General features: G+C 41.7%; 1 protein-coding gene and 1 long non-coding RNA gene across 3 annotated transcripts in view; one reads left to right on the forward strand and one right to left on the reverse strand.

Annotated features, from left to right (window-relative positions):
- The window catches only part of MFSD1 (major facilitator superfamily domain containing 1), a 29,787-nt gene extending 16,603 nt beyond the window's left edge, over positions 1–13,184 (reverse strand). The window contains exons 1-5 of one of the 2 annotated variants that reach the window (XM_039488472.1): positions 12,900–13,184; positions 10,583–10,635; positions 7,065–7,177; positions 2,568–2,610; positions 864–931 (exon numbers count right to left, since the gene is read on the reverse strand). In XM_039488472.1, coding sequence (XP_039344406.1) covers positions 864–931; positions 2,568–2,610; positions 7,065–7,177; positions 10,583–10,635; positions 12,900–13,050 — 428 coding nt within the window. In that variant the 5' untranslated portion in view covers positions 13,051–13,184. The remainder of the gene's footprint in view (positions 1–863; positions 932–2,567; positions 2,611–7,064; positions 7,178–10,582; positions 10,636–12,899) is intronic. The other variant, XM_039488473.1, reaches the window with a different exon arrangement.
- On the forward strand, positions 13,123–16,319 carry LOC120371957. The gene is made up of 3 exons (XR_005584667.1): positions 13,123–13,395; positions 14,669–14,739; positions 16,212–16,319. It is a non-coding gene; the product is annotated as an uncharacterized LOC120371957 (long non-coding RNA).
- The last annotated feature ends 6,922 nt before the right edge of the window (positions 16,320–23,241 follow it).

Below are 23,241 nucleotides of genomic sequence, written 5' to 3' on the forward strand. Positions count from 1 at the left end.
TGAAAACCCGTTGTGATATAACAATTCAGTACACTGAATTGACTTCAGTCTGTGTAGCGCTGTGTAGGTTCACTTGACTTTTACACGCACACATCTAATGTAACATGAACCGTAACTAATAGAAACATGTAGGAAAGGCAATGGTTTTGCATTTTGAAGACTATAGCAAAAAATGGAAAAGAGTAAGCTGAAGTCTACGAAAATGGATTTGGTTGTGCAAAGAGAGCAATGTGAAGACAGCAGAGCCAAAGGAGAAATAAGTGAGACTGCAGCATCTTCTTAGCGGAGATGGAAGAGTGCAAGAACCAAGGGGTGATGATGACTGAAGTTAACAGAGCCAGGATTTCACAAAACTAAAGTATGTGTTTATTGTTGCTCATCTAGTACGTCATGGATTGTCAAACTTTTTTCATACTGTTGATCACACCTTAATAAAGGTATCTTATAGCCCACCTCTTTTCATTTTTGATTCTGCAACATCCCTGAGGGAACGACAGCCATTATTTACATGTTAAATTGTATTAAATGCTAAAAACACATTACTTTTATAACTGGAGACAAGGAGCACCAGCACCACAGCGCTATTCAGATCTTTACAGACAACTGCTTGGCCTGCTGGTTATGTATGGTTTCGTTATTGTTTAAATTAAGTAAAGACATTAAATACAGCACTGAAACATTAGAGAGTCATTTCCAATTTCTAATTCTTTAATAAATTTAGGAATGCAATTGCAAGATATATCAAGACCTAAGTATGTAGGCTGTGGGAGCGCAAGTATGCTAGGCACTTTGCAGAACACAGAAAAAGGTGGTCATGTCTCTAAGTGCGTACAATCCAATGTTGACCTTTTTCCTAGACTTACCCAAATACAAATCTGCCAGCTTCCATTAGCCAAAAAGTATTAAATAGAGCTCCCATAGCAAAGATCACCTGTAAAATAGGAACATTGAAACAAACAGAACAAATTTTAACCATCCAACTTTAAACTAAAATGATTCTGGAACATCAAACTACACAAGGCACATACCACATGAGCTAACAAGCTCTTTTTTGCTTTGTGATTTTTTTTTCCTGAAAGATAGCAAACATATGGAACTTTGCAACATTTTAATGCTTAATGTGCTGCTAATGAACATTTAAATACACACATTTGTAAGTATGGACAACACTACCTAGGAAATGTAATCAAATGCCTATTGACAAATATCCAGTTAACTGATGCAAATTGAATTTCTGTTCAAGCATTTAAGTTTAAAAAGCTAAAAAGAGTCTCTTTGTAGAAGTATTCTTCATACTAGCTGCTGAAGGCATCCTAAAGTATGAATGAACATTTGAACCTATGGAAAGGGTGTTTTTTGTTTTTGTTTTTTTTAAAGAAATTACTAATTATAGTCAGTCCTTGTCACTAATATATTATCATGCACAGAATATGGATTAATGCATTACCTAGTTACTATAGTTTCAATTAATATAAACAAGCTAATAAACTTAAACTGCTACAAAATCCTTATAAAAATATTGTTCGCAAAGTCTGAATAATTGTACCCAAACCTACAGCAGTTTATGTATATACAGTATTCCCATAACTAAAAATATAGGAAATATAAAGCTGTGAAATAGTTTTTCCTATCTTAAAAGGAGCTTAATTATTGGCCACATTATTGGATTACCCCTCACGGCAGGAAGATGGACACAGGTTACTGCAAGTCCACATGGGAGGAAGGATGTTTATGGGGCACTGTGCTTTACCACTACATAGAGTCAATCAGAACTAATACAGAACATATGCACTCGATGTGCTCTATGTTCTAAGGCCGTGCAGCTTTCAGGTAGAAGGGAAGAATCAGGACGACTGTTAACAAGGCACAGGATTCACCTCAAAATCAAGTACAGGTGAATGCACTAACAATAACCATCCTTGAAAAATGTGGGCAACAGCAAGTCTTTATGTAACTCCAGGCCAAAAAGGATGCCGTAAACCGTAAATAACTGCTTTGCAATAAAGAATCTTAATTTGAACAATATAAGCAGGTATATCTTAGCCCTGGTCTAAACTTGGAGGGGGTGGGGGAGGAATCGATCTAAGATATGCAACTTCAGCTATGAGAATAGCGTAGCTGAAGTTGACGTATCTTAGATTGACTTGCGTCGTGTCCTCACGGTGCGGGGTTGACTGCCGCCGCTCCTCCGTCGACTCCGCTTCTGCCTCTCGGCAGTGGAGGAGTTCCTGAGTGGACGGCAGAGCAATCGGGGAAATTGATTTATCGTGTCTACACTAGACGTGATAAATCGATCCCCAATAGATTGATCACTACCTGCCAATCCAGCAGGTAGTGAAGACCTGCCCTTAGAAAATACCTCTATGGTTTCTTAAGGCAATTACACAATTGTTAAGCCTAGCCTGGTTTTTGCCTGCAACCCTCTATCTGAAATGCACACGGTTATGGAAGGGCATGATGCATATTAATTAGTGCAGATTAATTATGCTAGCCATGCATTTTGTTCAGCAAACCCTTCAACAACATGATGCAGCCTGTTGTGCCCCCTTTAGTTTGCACTTACTTACTTGTCCAACACAAACAAAAGAGCTGAATATTACAGTGCCCAACCTGTCAATGAAAATTTGAGATATTTAAAACTTTAAAATAAAGCCAGAGGTATTAAAGTACATTGAAAATATTTAACACTACTACACATGAAAAACAGAAGTGCTTCTGAAGCGTTCTTAGGTTTGGAGATTTAAATCAAACTGCCCAGAAATCTTGTTTCTACCTGTTACCAACCATGTGCCCCAGGATGAGGAAACTGCTATTGCCTATGACCAGCAGAAATGTTATTTGGAGGAGTAAATGTGTCCAGTGCATGGCTCAGGACTTCTAGCTCTATTTAAGAGAATTTACATCAGAAAGCTCCATATTATATGGACATGCCAGAGCTCTCTCTGGCTAAATATTGCTTATCTGACCATTAGCAGTAAAAAAGTCTGGCACTCTTCATACAAGCTTTCTTTGTGCTAACGTGATGTATCTGTTACATTAATTGCATTGGAAATGCCATAGTTCCTTCCCCAAAACTTTAAAATTTAATATGTAAACATATTACGGGGACTGGACCAGATGCTCTCTGGAGGCCCCTTCCAGTCCTATTCTATTCTACTTTACAAACAATACTTGATCCTTTCTTTTGGTGTTCATAGATACATGTCTGAGGTGATAACAGATTTGAGAAATAGGAGTGCACATGTTCTGGTTTTCAAGTATCATCATCAGTTTCTAATTCATTTAAAACCTGTAACTTTAATCTTCATTGTTAGGAGGAAGGCAGTGTGACACAACTAGAATCCAGTGAAAACATTACAGCATAGGCACTGACTCTGTGGGTGCTCCAAGGCTAAAGCACCGAGGGAAAAAAGCGAGTGGGTGCTTAGCACCCACCAGCAGCCAGCTTCCCTCCCACCCACTCAGCATCCCCCATCCGCCGGTGGCCCTACCAATCAACTCCTCCCCCTCCCAGCGCCTCCCGCCTGTCACGATCAGGCAGGGGGGGGAGAGGGGACAGGGCCCACACAGAGGAGAGGTAGAACTGGGCGGGAAGAGGCAGGGTGGGGGCAGAGCAGGGGGCTGGCCGGCATCCCGACCCGGAGGAAGCCTCATAGCAAAGGACACACATGCCTCATTTTTCATCATGATTTGGTTAATACTTTTTAAAAAACTGAAGAAAATGTATTCTTTCCACTTTCCATTTTTATGTTAGAAATGTATTCGCTCCATTCAGCACTTTGTAGTAAAAAATCTAATAGTTTGCTCTGTAGTGAGTGCAGAACTTAATATTTACTCCAGAGGTTGGAGGAATCAAAGCTCCTATACAGTTTTTCCACTTCCAGACTCTCATACTATTACTGCATATACAAGAGATTCGTATACTCAGCAGTTTAAAACAAACAAACAAACCACTGCAGCACTATTTTTGAAGTACAGCTTTTAAGACACTACTCTCCTTTAAATAAGCCTGTATTGGATGCGTGAATCCATCTGCCTACTCTTGGAACAGTTTCTTAGTAAATAAGTATATAGTATAACTTAGTACACAAACCAGAAAACTAAAGTTGTGAAATATTTCCTAATCACTGAATTCAAATCATGTCTAAATCAGCAAGCAGGAAACCTTGATTTTAAAAAAGAAGTTATTCTTGTTTTACATTTGTAGTTGGGGTATGTCTACAAATAGAGCTGGGGTGTAATTCCCAACCTGAGGAGACATTTGTGCTAGCTCTGATCTAGTGTGCTGAGCATAGGTGTGGCTGCATGAGCCATGGAAAGGGCTAGCCACCACCCAAGTACATGCCTAGGGTCTCTGATGGGTACATACTTGGGGCAGCTAGCCCATCCTGCCAATCGCACCTTCCCAGCTACAATCCATTTCTAAACATGCTAGTTACATCTGCACTAGCGCAGATGTCTCCTTGAGCTGTGAGTCACATCCCTAGATTCAAGTGTACATGCAGTCTTAGCTGTTTTCCTAAAGGAGGGTTACACCAAATAATGATAATGAAGCATTAAAACATTCATTAGCAACAAATATAGTCTTTGCACTAAATTTAGTACTTGATAGATTTAGTGTATTCTTCAGGTTAAACATTTATTTAAGCAGTTATAAAACTAACATACGTTTGTCCAGATTCTTAATTTTTACATTTTTTTATGTTAGAAAATGGCACACCACATTTCTTATTTGCTAGATTACTTTATTTTACTTGCCGTACATACCCAATCATAAGCCTGTTCGTTTATAAGCCGACCCCCCACCCCGCCCCAAGATGGATAAGTAAAAATGGAAATTGTTTTTATAATCCATTCATAAGGCAATCCTATAATTCAGGGGTCAGCAAACTTTGGCTCCCAGGGCATCAGGATAAGCCGCTGGTGGGCCAAGATGGTTTGTTTACCTCGAGTGTCCACGGGCATGGAGGCAAACCTAAGTAAACAAAGTGTCCTGGCGCACCAGCTGCTTACCCTGACGGGTCAGGACAGCAACTGGTGGGGAAATTTGACGGGGGGGGGTGTTGCGTCGCATGGCGGACGTGGACAGAGCTCAACAGTCAATGTGATTGGAAGCAAAGTCATTTTTTTTTCTCTCTCATACATCTTATACTTTTTTTTTGAAGCAGCAAGCAAGCTTTTGCTGCTGGTTTACAAAAACACACACAAGCACTGCTATAACTAGGTAACATCATCCTAGACAGCTTCAAATTTATTTTATTATATATGCCTGCTAGAGAGAGAAGCCAGCCAAGAACAACTCTCAACACAACTTAACAAACAAAATTAATCTAAAATCCTAAAAATCTAAACATCCAGGTCACACTCTCCTAGACTAAAAAACCTAAACATCCTAGCTTCCCACACTACCAGGTGCCAGCTAGCAAAATATTCCAACAGGGGGGGAGGAAAGGGGGACACACAAGCTGGGAGTCAGGGGAATAACCCGTGACCACCCCCCACGTGACCCCACCCCTAGCCCGGGACCCCCAGACTCTCTCCATGCCATCCCTTCCCACCTTATCTGGGGAGGGCCAGGGGAGGATGTCTTAGGCCTGGCTGGAGCTGCTCTGGCAGGCTGGATAGCGCGGCCACACCCTGCTCCGGCAGGTCAGACTGTGCGGCGCGGCCGCAGCATGTTCCAGCGGGCTGGGCCAGGCAGCGACAGCCTGCTCTGGGGGGTGGGGCCAAGCAGCATGGCTGCAGCCTGCCATCCCCAGAGCTGCAGCTGCTTCGGAAGCTGGGGGGCGAGCAGCATGGCCAGAAGCAGAGAGACTCTGGCCGCACCTATTCCCTTCTGGCTCTGCTGCCTCTTCTTGCGCCCTCTGTTGGGGGGAGGGGCTGTGTCCCACCTCTCCCTCTCTATACCCGTTCATAAGCCAACCCCCTTCTCTGGTGCTTCCCTTTTTTTACAAAAAATTCGGCTTATGAACAAGTACATACAGTAGTATTTGTGTCAAGCTGCATTTGGATGGAAATTGGAATTCAGTTAAAAGTGTATTGTAAAATGCATTTTTCTACTTTATGAAACCACCTTACATGTGCTGATAGGTAACAGTTTCCCAAAACACGTTTTGCATTTAAAACTAAATGTAATTAAGCAGAATGGAAATATTAGCTGTAGTTCACAAATTGACTGTTTCTGATCACTATGGTCCAGAATTTCACAAGTAAATGTGCTTAGGGAGCTAAGGCACTTTTGAAAAATCCCACTAGGCACCTAAATCTGGCCCTACTTCTCAAAACTAGATGAGCTAGATCTCATCCTCTCCATAACTAGTTTTTAATCCTAGATCGGAGGAGGAAAACAAACTTTCCTGCTTTTTCCATCTTCCAGTTAGTTTCTCAACTTCGAATAAAATAGTCCACACGAAGAAAAGTCTCTCCACACTTGCTACTTAAACTGAAACCCAGAAGTAATTAAGGCAAAAGTTTTTCTGCACAATAAAAACTGAAAGTACTTACATTTGGAAAAACAAATAGCAGCATTCACTCCATTGTAATATGAATACTTCATGCAGTACATGATTTTGGGATTCTTATAAACCGTGAGTTGACCTCAAAATATAAAGATATTTTACCCTGATTCTCTACATAATTAAAAAAAGGTACGCCGCCCTTTAACTCATTAAAATTTGAGGATTGCTCACGATGCAGCATATTTTTATTTAAATTATTGTGCTGTATTAGAGCAAATGTCAGCCTTAATGTAAGTTGTCAATTTCAAGTCTCATTTTAAACAAAGGGTTTTTTTAAAAAATGCATTTAAGTTAAAAAAACAAAAAAGTCCCTAGGTTTAAGTCTTTTCTTCCTAAGAATCAAACATATTATTCACCTTATAGAAAAACATATTTGTGAAAGAAACAGATTTTGCAGGTTGTTCAGATTCAAAAACTCAAAGAAACTCAGTGAAAGCTGATTGAATGTCACACTTGGAAGGATCAGGTCATTAGAAAGGGGAGATGCACGTCCAGAAAAATCTCATCTACATTTTCAGTGTAGATGAAAATGCTTGTCATGCTTACCTTATTCCAAATACTCTGTCTATCAGAAAGCCTCCAAAGAAACAGAGAACCACATTGGGCCAGGAATACCAAGCATATAATGCCATGAATGTAGCTGTGTTCACCTTCATATCCTAAGAATAAGCAAAATTTACAAAAAGTGTCATTTAGCGCTATTTTAATTACAGTGACAAGTGACAATTGCTAAGACAGCATCTAATAATTAAAACATTAAAAATGCAGCCTTCCTTTTAAGAGAGAAACTGTCACCACGTGTTTAGAAATCCAAAGGCAAGTCTTGATAAATCCAATTACCATAGGTAAGGAAAAAACTTCCAGGGGCAAAGGTAAGCCTTGTCTATAAAGCTTCTGCAGAATTTGAATGGGAAGATTTTTAAAAGACACAAAAGGACACTTAAGGTACCTCTATACTACCCGCCAAATTGGCGGGCAGTGTTCGATGCATCGGGGATTGATTTATCACGTCTCATCTGGACGCGATAAATCGATCCGCTAATCGACGCCCGTACTCCACCTCGGCAGGAGGAATAAGCGGCATCGATGCGGGAGCTGCACCAGTTGACTCGCCACCATGAGGACGGCCAGGTAAGTTAAACTAAGATTGCATAGCTGAAGTTGCTTATCTTAGTTCAAACCCCCCAGCTAGTGTAGCCCAGGCCTTAGGCACCCATTGAAAGTCAAGGGGAATGTTGGGCCCTTAACTGACCTTTGTGCATCTGAAAATCCCCCCCCCCCCCAAGTTTTAAACTAGTTTCTAGCTCTTGCTGTAAAGAAACCATTCCAAATGTGACACAAATGTATCCAATGTAGACAGAGTCTGAAATGAGAGATTTTAACCACTCGAGGTTCAAATTCTAACCCAGACAGATTGTTCATATGCTGGGGAGCTCATTCAGGAGAAAACAAGGAAAAAAAGAGATAGGAAAGATAGGAGAGGGGTGGTGGAGGGGCTCTCTACCCTGGGGATACTGTACTCCAGGTTCAGCTAAAAATCCCCCAAGTCCTTTCTTCGCCTCCAGAGATGCACAGAATAGATCTCACCCCAAGCATGGCTCAGTGGGATGCAGCAAATGCAAACTGTCTGTATGGGATCCCCAAATCTTGCCGCCTCCTCATCCCCTGCAGTCTTAGGGCTAGTCTACAGTAGCATGCTAGATCAGCACAGCCTGTAGCATGTCTGGTAAAGACACACTATGCTGACAGGAGAGTGCGCTCCCATTGGCTTAATTCTTCTACCTCAACAAGAGGCGGAAGCTGTGTCAGTGTCTCCCTGACTTAAGCACTGTCCACACCAGCACTAGGCCAATGTAATTTGCATTACTTGGAGACGTGGCTTTTTCACACCCCTGAGCAATGCAAGTCACATTGACTTAAGCAGTAGCATAGACAAGCTCTTAGATTTGCCCCTAAAACTGCTTTTATGTCTACAATTTTTGGAAGATTTCAGTCATACTGCTCCTGCCCACCCCAAACTCTAAGCACACGTGAAGCCTGGATATAGAAGAGAAAAGTCTTCTTACTGCTGACATGCAGAAGACTGGTGTCAAGTAAAACAAAGGCCTTAACATAAGTTGTTAATTTCAAGTCTCATTTTAAACAAGGTTTGTTTGTTTTTAAAATGCATATAAGTTTTTAAAAAAAACCCTGATTTTAAGGTTTTTTTGGTTTGTTTTTAAGAATAAAACATTATTCAACTTATAGAAAAACATTTGTGAAAGAAACAGATTTTGCAGCTTGTTCAGATTCAAACACTCAAAGAAACTCAGTGAAAGCTGATCAAATGTCACACTTTGAAGGACAGATGTGTCCTTTTGCAATATTCTTCATTAAGAACAGTCAGATGTGGACTGTATTCTTACAGAACGTTAAAATTAAACTAACCTCCAAGCTGATTTCTATAATCTCTTGAAAAACAACATGGTTCAGTGTTGAAATTAGGGTTAAGATAACACAAGAAATAAGCAAAATTTTGACAGGTATACAAATGTTGTTTAAATGGAGAGCCTTCAACATGCAAAATACCAATGGATTTTGCATACCAATTGGTCTTTGAGTAAACTACACTAGTGTAATTATTTCCTCTTGGTTTTGTTTTACAAAGAGCCCAACTCTGCAATTTTTACTTGTAATGAGTAGCATTTACCCACATGAGTAGCCCCAACTAAGTGAGTGGGATTATTTGTGAACAGATACTACTCAGTGAGAGTAAGGGTCATGGATATTAATCACACTGCTTAATGCACTACCGGAAGGTGATCAGGTACTATGGTGGTAAGCACAGTATAAGAACTTAGATAGAATCAATAGTTACAGAATAATGGCCCAGACTTTTTCCCCCCCATGTACTCAACTCCTTCCTTGTGACATAATCAATAAATTTTCATATGGTCATCCCTTCTCTAGAGTTTGAGAACTTCAATTAGAGAGCAATTTGAATGCAACATTTCAGTCATTTTTCACCCTTGATTTTAAAGCAGAGGCCATTTGAATGCTTACTGCAATCACATAAAGAGAAGAATCTGGTAGATTTTATGCAGCGTTATTCCACAAACTCATCTATAACTAAATGCAAAAAGCTACTTAAGTGTTATACAGCAGCTCATTTCAAAAGCAAAAAAAGTCATTGAATAAAAATATCATTCCCAAATCAACTCTAACTCTGTTACATTCAACATATGCAGTATTTTTGTTTTACTCCTGCATATGACACTAGCCTTAGGCTTTGTCTACACTAGCATTTTGTCCACAAAACTTTTTTTTTTTTGTTAAGGGGTGTGGGAGGAAACCACATGCCTAAGGGACATAAGTTTCACCAACAAAAGCACCGGTGTGGATACCACTAGGTCAGCAGGAGATCGCTTCCACCACTTGTTGGGGGTGGTTTAAACTATGCTGGTGGCAGAACGCTCCCTCGCTGGAGACCTTACAGCAGCACAGCTGCACCGCTGTAAGGGCCGAAGTGTGGACACTGCCTTAATGCCTTTAATACATGCAGCATGGGAGAGTTATGGTTCCTTTGGGAAAAATCAGCACCAAGTCTCAGCCATAGTTCTACCCCCTCCCTCAGCCCTTTTTTAAATAAAAAGGAGCTGGCAGGTGTAACTGACCACAGACAAATGGACATGCAAATGTACTATTCCAGATAGACAGGTTGTAGCTCATGTAGAAAACACTGTGAAGGGCCACAAGAAGGTCACACTCATGAGTATCCGGTTATTTGCATGTACACCATGTGTATTACTCCAGTTCATGAACTCTCACCTTGATAAGGAACATCAAGTATTGCACATATACAATAGTTTTAGATTTAAAACCTAAACTACAGTACTTGACAATGCTCTTGTTATAAAAGATAAGTAGTCAACCCACCGGTTAAATTAAATTACATGGATGATTTCCCCATTCCACTAATGCATGGTTAAAGTCCTCTTTATATGTTATTCAGAAGTAAGCTTATTACTGAAAACAATCCCCCTAAAAGAGTCAGTTATAATACACAAGGAATTTTCGACACTTACCCTTTGAACCTGAGTCTGCAGAGCTGCTGGATTGTCATAGCAAAAATAGCTACCTACAAGGAGAATGAAGATACTAAATAAGCTTAGACAAACTATTTAGAAATACTGAATACAAAACTAAGATTATCTTAATAAAGATGATCTAGCTACTTTCCATGTGGAAGTTGCAACAAATCAAGTTGAATTGTATTTTAATGACATTTGCAACAAGTCATGTCACAGATAACAGAAGTTGCTTCCATTTCTGTCTACTAAGTTCATTTCTCTTAGAACTTAATGAAGAATATTGCAAAAAAAGTCTGTGATAAATTTAAAAACAATTGTAGATTTACAGTGCTATTTTAACAGCTTTAAAACTATTAATCTTTCCAGTTAAAAGAAGTTTCTTACTAAATGTCCAAAAAATAAATAAAAATAAAATAAAAAAAAATACAACCAGTGACATTCATCTTCAGTTTGTTTAACAAACTGCTAGGAAATAAGTTAAGCAGACAATATAAAGCATTCACATACTTAAATAGTAACTACTCTTGTGAATAAAAGCAAGTTCTCTTTCACATTAATGCAAGATATAACTTTTTGGAAAGGTTTTTCGTTTAAATTAGTTTCATACCACAGCATCATTACTGGCCTTTGATCAGAGAAACACTTATCTTAACCATTACTGCCCCTCTGGAACACCTATTGTTCTGCATTTATACTAACCATACCCCAGGTTTGTTACTGCAAAACTACATGAAGTGCCAGTGCTCATACAGAAGCCATTTTTCTTTTGATAACAGGAGCCCCTTCCTGCTATCAGGAATCTGCTCATAACTGTACTGAATAAGCAATGAACCCTCAAAAACCACATAAACGGCATTTGATTAAAATGTGGTTCTTTAAACTGAAGGTGTCCATGCTTCTGACAGGTTTTACTTTTGTAAAAAGTCTATAAAACATACTGCAAACGTTTTAATTACTTTAAAAAAAAATCAGCAAAAGAGTGTTTGGATTCAAACATTCCTGTGCAGTGGTCACAATTTAAACATTGTAGCACTGCACTAGTGCACTAGAAAGTCAGACTGAAAAATAAGTGACTACTCCATCCAACCTGGGAAAGGAAAATAAAGTACAAAAAGAGAAAAGTGAATTAAGCTTTTAGTAACTCAAAGAATTAGTAAAGTAAGATTTAACTTGAATGTGTCTCTACATACTGTTTGCATCAAGTTCAGTGCACAATAGCCACAATCATTTGGAATGAAACTTCTCAACTCTGAGAACGGTCATTAAAATCACAAGCTGTAAGAGTTTATACTAGCTGGGAGGTAGACAGTGATTTTGGTGTGCAGTGATAATTTCTATGCAGGGAAACAGACCAGACACAGCCCTGATTTTCTTGTTTAGAACTTGTGCTTTTCTTGAGTTTGAAGCCTCCACATTTGCATCAATAACGGGTTTGTATGTTTTGGCACAGTGTGGTGAAAAACAAGGAAGGCCAAAAGAAAATAAACTTAGCGCCTGCCTATACAACAAAATTCATGTCAAGGAACCACATCTCAAATCTGAAAGAAAAGAAAACAAGAGGGAAGGTTTATATGGAAGAATTTTTAAAACTTAAAATGGAAGAAATAAGAACAGATGCTAAACCTATCAGCCTCCTAACCTCTAACAAGCCCTATGATATAATGTAATCGGGAGGATAACTCAGTGGTTTGAGCACTGGCCTGCTAAACCCAGGGTTGTGAGTTCAATCCTTGAGGGGGCCATTTAGGGAACTGGGGTAAAAATCTGTCTGGGGCTTGGTCCTGCTTTGAGTAGGGGGTTGGACTAAATGACTTCCTGCGGTCCCTTCCAACCCTGATATTCTATGTTCATCAGAAGGACTCTTAATCCTACCTAAGGCAACAGGCTTGGCTCCTGCCTGTGCAGAGGGGACACAAACACGACTGTAGGTTTAGCGTTTACAGCACAGCCCCGGACACGGTTTGGTCCCAGGAACAAAGACAGGGGATAACAGGGACCCAGTCCCAGGACTCTGTTGTGGGGACAGGACTCCCAAGGCTGGGGGGGGGGGGTTGTTTTTCCCACAGACACTTTAGAAATATTGCCGCGAGTCCCTGGCCCAGCAGCGCCGCGCCGCAGCTTTGCTCGCGGAGTTACGCTAGGCAGGGAAGTGTGCGGGGGGGGACAGTGTGAGGCTCTGCCGCCCTCCTAACCGTGGGCCGACGAGGAGCCCAGTCCCAGAAGTGCGCAGGGGAGGAGAGGGGGGTTGGCTGGGGCAGAGGGGATGCACGAGGCTGGGTGCCGCTGGGGCGGCTCCAGGGGCGGGACTTACCGAAGCCCAGGAAGCACATGAAGGCCAGGACCAGCAGCCGGTGGGCCAACCGCCGCGGGTCGCACAGGGCCGGCAGCGCCTTGCGCTGGGGACAGTCATTGTGCGCCGAGCCCAGCAGCGGCCGCTCCTCCTCGCCGCCCTGCTCCACCATCGCGGCGCGGCCCCGGCTTTCCAGAGTAGGCTCCAGGGAGCTGTAGCAGGTCACGTGAGAACCAGTCAGCTGATCCCCGTCCACTGGCTGTCACGTGGGAAAGATAACAGACCACGGTCCCCGCCTCTCAGACCGGCAGCCGTTACCCATAATGCAACGCGGCCTAGCAGCACCCTGCCCTCTTCTTAGCAGGCGCTCACATCACCTGCTGTGGCGCCGAAAAACTCAGGAGAAGGGAACAGCCTTGGCTCTGCCCCGCCCCCTCCATCCTCCCTGGCTCGGTTTCCCTGGGCTGGGGCAGGAAACCTGGCTTAGGGAAAGCTGACACTGGTGTTGTGTTACCAGGTGATGTCACTCTGTGACTGTGCAGGAACAGCCACGCAAAGTAGGGCCGATGCCCAGTAGAAATGATCATAGGACTGGAAGGGACCTCAAGAGGGTCGCTTAGCCCAGTCCCCTGCACTCAAGGCAGGACTAGGGATTAGCACCGTCCCTGCTCTTTAAAATCTCCAATGATGGAGAGTCTACAACGTCCCTAGGCAATTTATTCCAGTGCTTAACTAGCCTGACAGGAAGTTTTTTCTAATGTCCAGCATCAACTGCCCTTGCTGCAGTTTAAGCCCATTGCTTGTCCTAGCCTCAGAAGTTAAGGAGACTTTTTCTCCCTCTTCCTTGTAACAACTTTTTACGTACTTGAAAACTATTATCATGTCCCCTCTCAGTCTTCTCTTCTCTAGACTAATTTTTTTCAATTTTCCCTCATATTTGTCTACAATTTTTATACATTTTTTGCAAATTCATAAAGTAGTAGAAAATAACTTATTTAAAGTCAATTAAAACGTAGGGTGTAGATAAAACATGCAGGAATGTCTTTATGTATATTGTCCTTTTTTTGAAAAATGACAGTTAAATATGCTTGACTAAAGAGCAGAACTAGAGTAGCATAAAGAAAAACAATTCAGTGTATTGACTAATAAGAAGCAAATAATATTGTGTATTTAACTGTTAATTGTGCTGTAGAAACAAGGTGGGTGAGATAATATCTTTTATCAGACCAACTTCTGTAGGTGAGAGAGACAAGCTTTCAAGCTTATATGGTGCTCTTCTTCAGGTCCAATAAAAGATCCAAAAGTTGATCTCTCTAATATCCTGGTACCGACACAGCTACAACCACAGTGCATGTAACAATGAAGATACTGAATTTTACAGTAGTTAGTTTAAGTTACAATGAATTAAGAACAGGATTTAAAATTAATATGAGTTAAAATTTAAAACACTTTGACTGATGCAAATATTAAAAGCTGAGGGCCAGATTCTGATCTCAATTACACCAGGGAAAATCAAGAGTAATTCCATGGCCTCTCCTCTGATGAGGCTTGCTGAACCTGATTATTCTCTAACTTATACCAACTTTACACTGTTGTAACTGCATTGATGTCAATAGAGTTCCTTCCTATTTACATTGGTGCAAGTGAGCTCAGAATCAGGTCTACTGTTGGGAATCATCTCTCCGAGCTAAGGAATGGGTGCCACATTTACTTAGTGGTTCTTCTGCCATTGGGGTTGAGGCTGAGGTTCCTTCACTTTGTCTTCTCTCTTCCATCATGAATTGTGCCAGGGCTTCCTTCTTGAACTGCTAGAGCCTAGTCCCGGAATAATTCCAATGCTGAGGAGACTATCAGAACTATAGTAAGTGTCCATTAAAAAAATTTCCTGAAACTTTTCAGAGTGGTATTGATAATCTAGTATTTTTGAAGGCATAAATAAGAGATGGAAATAGAGAGATACCTGTCATAAAGTCAATATCCATCTCTTTAACTTCATCTATGACTGAGGGGTGCATTCTGATCTCATATACAGCAATTTCATACCAGTGTAATATCATGGACTTTAGTGCAGGTATTACTCCTGATTTCCAGAGGTGTGAGATCAGAATTAGGCCCTAAGTCCTATACAATCACTTGTTCTGTGCACATGCTGTTATTTACATAACGTGGGCTAGATCACAGTTTTATGGCCAAAAGGTGCAGTGGCGCATAGCAAGCTATATAATAGTTAATAAAAGGCAGCATCTGCTGAATGTGTTAGGAAGATCATTAGCCCTCTTCCTACTTAAACAACAACACTGTTCCTCCTGTTACGCCACTCATAGTGTTAGCATAGCATATCTGATTCTGTACATAGCTGCACATTTTGTGGTACCAGAAATCAGACCTGCACCATGTATATCAATGAATATAAGCATCTTAAGCATTCCTACTGCTTCAGCAAGGACAAGATTGTGTCCTATACATGCCATTGGAAACAGACTATTTTGTTATTTAGCAAATCTTGGTTTTGACTCAAAAGACCAAATATGATCAGCGCGACAATGAATCATTCAGAAGACTAGCTCTTTTTGTTTCCATTTTTTTTAACCTAGAAGGCCCAGGCAAAACTTAATTTCTCCCTCAAACAGGTTTGTCTTGTTTACATACTTGATCTGAAGTTGCTAAGTAACAAACACAGCCAGCAATTCTTTGCCCCTAATCCATTCACTTCTCCTTCGCTGTGGAGTTAGCCAAGCTTTCCCTCCATATGGTCAGATCTGATTTTTAATTTTAAATATTTTTTCTTGAATGTTTTCTTTACTCCTCTTTCCAGTAATTACACAGTGAAAAAGAGAAATATTAAGGGCCAAACTGTGACAGGGGAGTGAAAGGACATGTAACATTTGCCCACAGCCCTCATTTAAAAGCAATAAAAGTACCGATGTGTCATAATAATGTATTACATTTCGGTATTATAACCATTTTACTAAGGCTGATTGCTTCCCAAAATGTACTACCTATAACAGGCCAATTTTTGGCCACATTCTCCATTGGTGTAAGAGGGTGTCCCTCTCTTGGCTTCACGGAAGTTTCACTTTCTTCTCACACCAGCAGTAAACTGGGCTCTATGTAGTATAGCACTAAGCAGCAGATGTTATTCTAGAGCCATTTAATTAAAATTTTGTTTTTATATTGGCAGAAATACTTATGCCAAAGTCTTTAACTACCTTTTCAGCGTGATGGAATTAAAGGTGCTGAATTTGCCATGTACACAGTGAACCAAGATTACTAAAAGTTCACTTTCAGATTACTCTCCCCCACCTACCTTGTCTCTTTCATTAACCTGGTCAGCAGCCATTCAAGAAAGTTGAGATCGACTTTCAAATAATTCTGGAATCAACAAAGAGGCTGAAATTTCATCCACTGAAATTCTGTAGGTTGAGATATTAGTTGATACGCCTGTCTAATCCTCATGACTATTGTTTCAGCAGTCTTTGAATTAAGTAGCAGTTATGATGGATAACCTTGATATGTGCCTTTGCCAAGTTTAAAAGGAGTGGAAACTTGCCCATTGAGGATTTTTGCAGATGACTGAAAAAAACAAGATCATATTACAGAACTGTGAATGGAGGCTGGATTTCAGTAAGATCAGTTTGAAATATTTCTACTAGACCCTCGCAAATGCTTTTGTCCACAGAGAGATATTGTTATTGCAAGTCTGGTTAATTTGTTAGCTACTGGCATAGTATTTTTTTTTAACATTTTTGCATTTTGCATTTTTAAAACTTACCTCATCTACCACTAATAAGACCCACCTGAACAGGATATATCAATAAATAATGCTTTCTCTGGCCACATATATTATTAGTTATTATTATTTAGTTGCAGTATAATACTTAAAGATCTCAATTATGCTTGGGGCCCATTGTCCCTAGTACTGTAGCAGCACAGTAAGAGAGCAATTGCTGCCTGGTAGAACTTACAAGCTAAATAAATCAGACAGATAACAGGTGTGAGAAACGGATGTGACATAAAAACAGAAGATAGGGGAACAGGCCCAGGGTGATTAAGTGATTTATTTGAATTCACAAAAAAATCTTTGCAGAAACGGGACTGAATAGAGATCTCCTGAGTCACAATCCAATACCTTAACCAGAAATCATTCCTTCCTACTGAAGGAGGAAATAATATGGTAATAATATCTTTTGACAATACCGTCACAAATTGTCTATTAGTTTATAGACAGAAAACTAAGAATAAGGGCATTTCCTACAATTTGGCACAGTTTATATGGAGGACAAATCTGGAACTTCCTGTTTCCTAAAAACACATTTTATACTTACTGCTTGTTAAATATACTCAACTGTACACTGCCTGTGTTGTATCTGTTCTGCCAATAAATATTGGACAAACATTTCCAGCTGTCCATCTGCCAAATTCTAAGAGTTCTAAAATTTCACTTAAAACAATCTCTATTTTTGAATTACATATGCTAAGAGAAAACTGGTTTGTTTAATACATAAGTGCAAGACACAGTAATGAAAAGAACAAAGTTTCTAAACCAGATATTCAGCTGTTGTAAATCAGCTTAGCTCCTCCAAACTCAATGCAACTATGTCAATTTACATGAGCTGAGGATCTGACCTTTAATGTGCAGTATTTCATAGAAAAAGCAACATAAAAAACTTTCTAGTTTAATGGTCCACTTGGGGGAGCTAGAGGGTAATTTGTGGCCAGGCAGATTAGGATACGGATTTCGGTAACATGATTGTTACAGAGCAAAGAGCATCTGCACAGATCCCTGTCCATCTGACAGAATGAGGGGTACAAACTCCTTGAGGAGATCCTCATGGAATTTTCCTCCCCAAACTCCTCTCCTGTAGGTTTTACTGCAGGAGGGAGGAAGCAGCCTATTGACACTCAAAAATATAATGCAGATTAATCCCTAATACATTTTTTATTTTATTTTGATGTGAATGTAGGTTCAGGATAGACAACTGCAGAAACTAAAGCTGTCTATCTATCCACAGAGTTTCTGTTTCTTCTTTGCAGCAAAGAGTCCTGTGGCACCTTATAGACTAACAGATGTATTGGAGCATGAGCTTTCGTGGGTGAATACCCACTTTGTCGTATTCACCCACGAAAGCTCATGCTCCAATATGTCTGTTAGTCTATAAGGTGCCACAGGATTCTTTGCTGCTTTTACAGATCCACATGGCTACCCCGCTGATACTTGTTTCTTCTTTGTGTCTTTGAGGGAGCCTGAGTAAACCTGAAATTAATGTAATTTGACTGTCTGTTTAAAAAATGTCAATGTTTTTATGCTATTGTCATGGTCACATTTTTAAGATTATTATCAATGGCATTGCAACGATACTGTTTTAAATAGAACACAGACACTTTATAATATAATTTAATACAGAAACTATGCTATCTAGATTATTTATTACGAGAAATATAGGATATTTTTCCACCTTTAAGTGCAAAATTGTTGCCATATTACTTGTGCTTCCCTCTCCCCCTACCCCAACCATCACTACAGTCTTCACCTTGGGGATGACCTTGTTGTGTCTGAAGCGTAATATCTTTAATGCACAGTATGAGTTAAATCTAAGATGATTCTCAAATGCATTTCAGGTAAGTGTTTATGTCACAAATAAATACAGTAGATTACTCTTAAACCCATACTTTGGAATGTTTATTACAGATGCAATTGCTGTGTTAACATAAATCAAAACACTTAAAATGCCATATGATACCAAATGTTTAGTTTAACAGCATAAAATTGAGCAAAAACTGTATACAGAACTTTATAGATGCTATAAAATTCTAGTGCTTGTGGACTCACTGTTTTGCTTTACCCTGATCAATCAAGTCCACTGAACATTCTGGATAGTAAATACTCACGTGAATCAATGATTAGCTTTCACATTTTAGGTGGGTTGTTTTTTTTAAATTACTGCTGTCTCCGGTGAAAATGTTTCAAAATATGACAACATAGCACTGAGGCAGGGGCTGTATTTAATGTTATTGAATACACATCACCTTTATTAGGCTTTCTGGTATTATTCTTTCTCTGGTAAAAGGCTCTTGTACTTTGGATCCTATCTGCATTCACACCCCATTATGAAAACTCTTTTTATACAATGAAACAAACACTTAATTAGCCATCCCATTAGAATAAGGAATGCTTTATTATATAGCTCTGTGATTGTGGTGTGTCCTCCTTCTTCTGTCTGAAATGTTAGTGGTTTTATATACCAGATCTGGAGGTTATGTCAATATTTTTTTCTTATATAGCAGGGGTGACCGAAATACAGCCCATGAGAAACTAGAATACAGCACAGTCTGTTTCAACTTTACTATAGTGTGTAGTCCACAGAGACTTCAAATTGCTGTATGCAGAACCCTAACATGATCCAAGAAAGAAGGCAGCCCAAATAATGGTGAAAGACTGCACACTGGCCCTTCAGTCTCTATAGGCTGCATTTCCATATTGAAGATCAAAGTGGCTGCATTCTGCTCCATTTCATGCACACTGAATGAAATGCTCCCCTAGGCAGAGGGCTAGCACAAGGTATATGCCCCACTTCAGTCCCATTTAAACCTTGTTATTATTTTATTAGTGTCTTAACTAAGGCACAGAAAGGTTAAGTCACCTGTCTCGAGCCACTGTAATAACTCAGTGTCAGAGCTGGAGATAGAATCCAGAAGTTCTGGCTCCAGGTACTGTGCTCGGATCACTTGGCCATACTTCTATTGCTTAACATACCTCTTTTCTTACCTACTATCTACAGAAGTTTTCCCCAAAATATGCATGTTTCTGTAGAATAGTACTTAACATATTTATTTATTATTATTTGTATTACCATAGTGCCTTGGAGCTGTAGACACAGATCTTATTGTGCTTGGTGCTGTACAACCTCAGAACAATAAGACAACAATGATCAATTTTTTAAAATGGTTTGCGGGCACCTGGTGAATCAAAAATGTTAATAGGGATATAATTGAAATATTGGAGGACTGTGGATCACTGAGTAGCATTATGTTAATGTGTACACTGAATCTAAACATTTATATGGCAATTAGTGAAAAGAAGCATTTTGGTAACATTTAAAATTGTTTTTAAAACTTTACTCTCTATTTAATGAAATCTAGTGACTGAAGAAGGAAATTCTGATTTTGAATAAGCATGCTCAAAGGTTAGTTCCTCATCACACTGCTATGCTTTGGACTAAATGTTTGTGAATGAGGGAAATTCGCATCCCTGTCAATGCCATTGTTTTATTCAGTCTGGCTGAAGACCAATTGAAAGCAGTCTAAAAGCTGTCTTTGTAACCAGGCCTAGACGGTTCATTCTTTTTAAATGAAAGCATATGGAAACATAGAAACGGATGGATGAAAGAAACTGGGAGCCCAGTGACACCATCACTTGCCTTACAGTGCAACCCTTGACATCATTGTAAAGGTATAATGTATACAGAACTTCATACAGATAGCCATTCTGTTCTTAAATTAATTTCTATTAATACCATTCAGTAATTGCAATAGTAGATTATCATACATTAAGAATTCAAAAGGATTTGCCCTGTCCTTAACTAAGAACCTAAGTCTTCATGGTTTCCCTCTCTATAGCTTTATTTACCCCCCTTCATTACTTGTATACCAAAAGCAACTCTCTTTCAATCTTTTTTTTTTTTTCATGGCTGAGCATTTTATGCACATTTAGCAGTTTCACATAACACATTCCTTCCACTCACAAGTTATTGTTGTTGCTCTTTTCTGGAGTGTTTCCAAGACACTGATGCAGTTTTTTTTCCCTAGAATTCAGCCCAGGACTGAAAAGAGTTTTCCATGTGAGTCCTGACAAGAGCCTTATTCAGTGGCATCAGTATTTCCTGAGCTTTTTGACTAATTCCTTTGTTTATACATCTGAGCATTTTATTTGCTTTCCTTGCAGCTACTATGCATTGTACCTTTGCACCTTTACACTATTGCTCACCACCGCCATTAGGCATGGGCATAGTTTGGGGCAGCTGCAGAATTTGCCCCCCTCCCCACACGCAGCCCTGTTAGTCTAATTGGAGCGCCCCACCCCGCAAATATAGAAGTCAAACTACGCCTGTGCCCTTAGAACCCATCCTTCAGTAGGGTCTTTCAGTTCTTTACCTTAATTTTACTTGCTCTCCTGAATCTTTCTTCTTGACATCCTATCTATCTAGATACTTATGTGGCCCTGATCACTGTAGTATCTGAGGCCTGGTCTATACTACGATTTTAGGTCGAATTTAGCAGCATTACCTCTATTTAACCCTGCACTCATCCACATGACAAAGCCCTTCTTTTTCGACTTAAAGGGCTCTTAAAATCAGTTTCTTTACTCCACCCCCAATGAGGGGATTAGTGCTGAAATCGGCCTTGCTGGGTCGAATTTGGGGTAGTGTGGACGCAATTTGACGGTATTGGCCTCCGGGAGCTATCCCAGAGTGCTCCATTGTGACCGCTCTGGACAGTGCTCTCAACTCAGATGCACTGGCCAGGTAGACAGGAAAAGTCCAAAAGGCAATGAGCTGCTGCTGTGTAGCAATGCAGTACCATGTCTGCCAGCACCCAGGAGATGTACGGTGATGGTGAGCTGAGCAGGCTCCATGCTTGCCGTGGTATGGCGTCTGCAGGAAAAAAGGTGAGAAATGATTGTCTGCCGTTGCTTTCATGGGGGGGGGGCTGACAACATGTACCCAGAACCACCCGTGACACGGTTTTTGCCCCATCAGGCATTCATTGGGATCTCAACCCAGAATTCCAATGGGCAGCGGAGACTGCAGGAACTGTGGGATCGCTACCCACAGCTACCCACAGTCATAGGCGGCGAGTTCTATGGGCCCGTGGGACCCAGGCTCCACCAATAATCCTGAAGCTGGGCCCAGCTCCAGCAATGTTTGGGCCCCAGGCCCTGTGCTTCGGGGGTCCCCGCGTCGCAATGCCAGGCGCTCTCACCTCAGCGGCAGCTCCCGGGAGAGGCCCCAGCAGCGACTGGGCTCACAGCCCATTGGCCGGGAACCCCAGCCAATGGGAGCTGCCGGGGGCGGTGCTGGAGCTGCCTGGCCGCGCCTCTGCAGCAGGGAGGGGGAGCGAGCCACAGGCAGCGTCTGAGCCCTGGGCAGAGCAGCAGCAGGGTCTGTGCCTGTCAGACAGACACAGCCGGTGAGCTGTGGGGGCAGCCAGACACAGAGACAGTTGGCGGGGGTGTTGGGGGGGACAAACAGACACAGCCAGGGGGTTGTGGGACAGACAGACACAGCCGGGGGTGGTGGGGGCAGCCAGACAGACACAGCCGGGGGTTGTGGGACAGATAGATGGACACAGCTGGGGGGTTGTGGGACAGACAGACACAGCCAGGGGGTTGTGGGACAGACACACACCAGGACACAGCCGGGGGGGTTGTGGGGACAGACAGATGGACACAGCTGGGGGGTTGTGGGACAGACAGACACAAGGACACAGCCAGGGGGTTGTGGGACAGACACACACCAGGACACAGCTGGGGGGTTGTGGGACAGACACACACAGCCGGGGGTGGTGGGGGCAGACAGACAGACACAGCCGGGGGTTGTGGGACAGACAGACACAAGGACACAGCCAGGGGGTTGTGGGACAGACACACACCAGGACACAGCTGGGGGGTTGTGGCGACAGACAGATGGAGCCGTGGGCGGGGAAAGGAGCAGCAATGGGCACCCCGGGGCTGGTATAAAATACACAGGACGGGGGGGGGCTTCCTGAGGGGACTATAGCAACACCCCCTGCAGAGCAGACCCAGGTTGCAGCTGGCTCCGCCCATCACAGCCCCCTGCCCCACAGAGACCCACACAACCCTCTGCCCCCTCAAGAGACTCCCAATGACCCCTGTGCCCTTGTCACTCCTCTCCAGAGAGCCCTCCCCTTTGTGCCAGCCCACTCCCCTCCCCCACTGCCTCCCCTCCTCCAAAGCTCCCTACAATCTCCCCCTTTGCCTTCCGCCCCCCAGTCCAGCCATTCCATTGGCCGGGAGGCTCCCAGTCTAGTGGCTATCAGGGCCCATGGGAGCTGCACCTGAGGCAGGGGGCCTGCTTGCAGATGCAGACCTGTCTGGCTGTGCCTCCACAGCACAGGGAGGGGGAGCCACAGGTGAGCAAGCCCTGATCATCATCATCATCACAGGCCCAGTAATTCTCTGGATATTTAATTTCACTGAAGCAAAATGTGTGCAATTTTATGGGTTGAATGATTGAATGACATAATACCCACCTGCCCGCATTGTCCATCACTAAGTCCAGTAATTTTGTCAAGTGTTTGTTGCACAACATGGTGGTGCCTACCCCTACCTTGTGCTTCAGGGGGT

The sequence above is a fragment of the Mauremys reevesii genome, linkage group 9 (assembly GCF_016161935.1).
Source record: "Mauremys reevesii isolate NIE-2019 linkage group 9, ASM1616193v1, whole genome shotgun sequence".
Classification (NCBI taxonomy): Eukaryota; Metazoa; Chordata; order Testudines; family Geoemydidae; genus Mauremys; species Mauremys reevesii.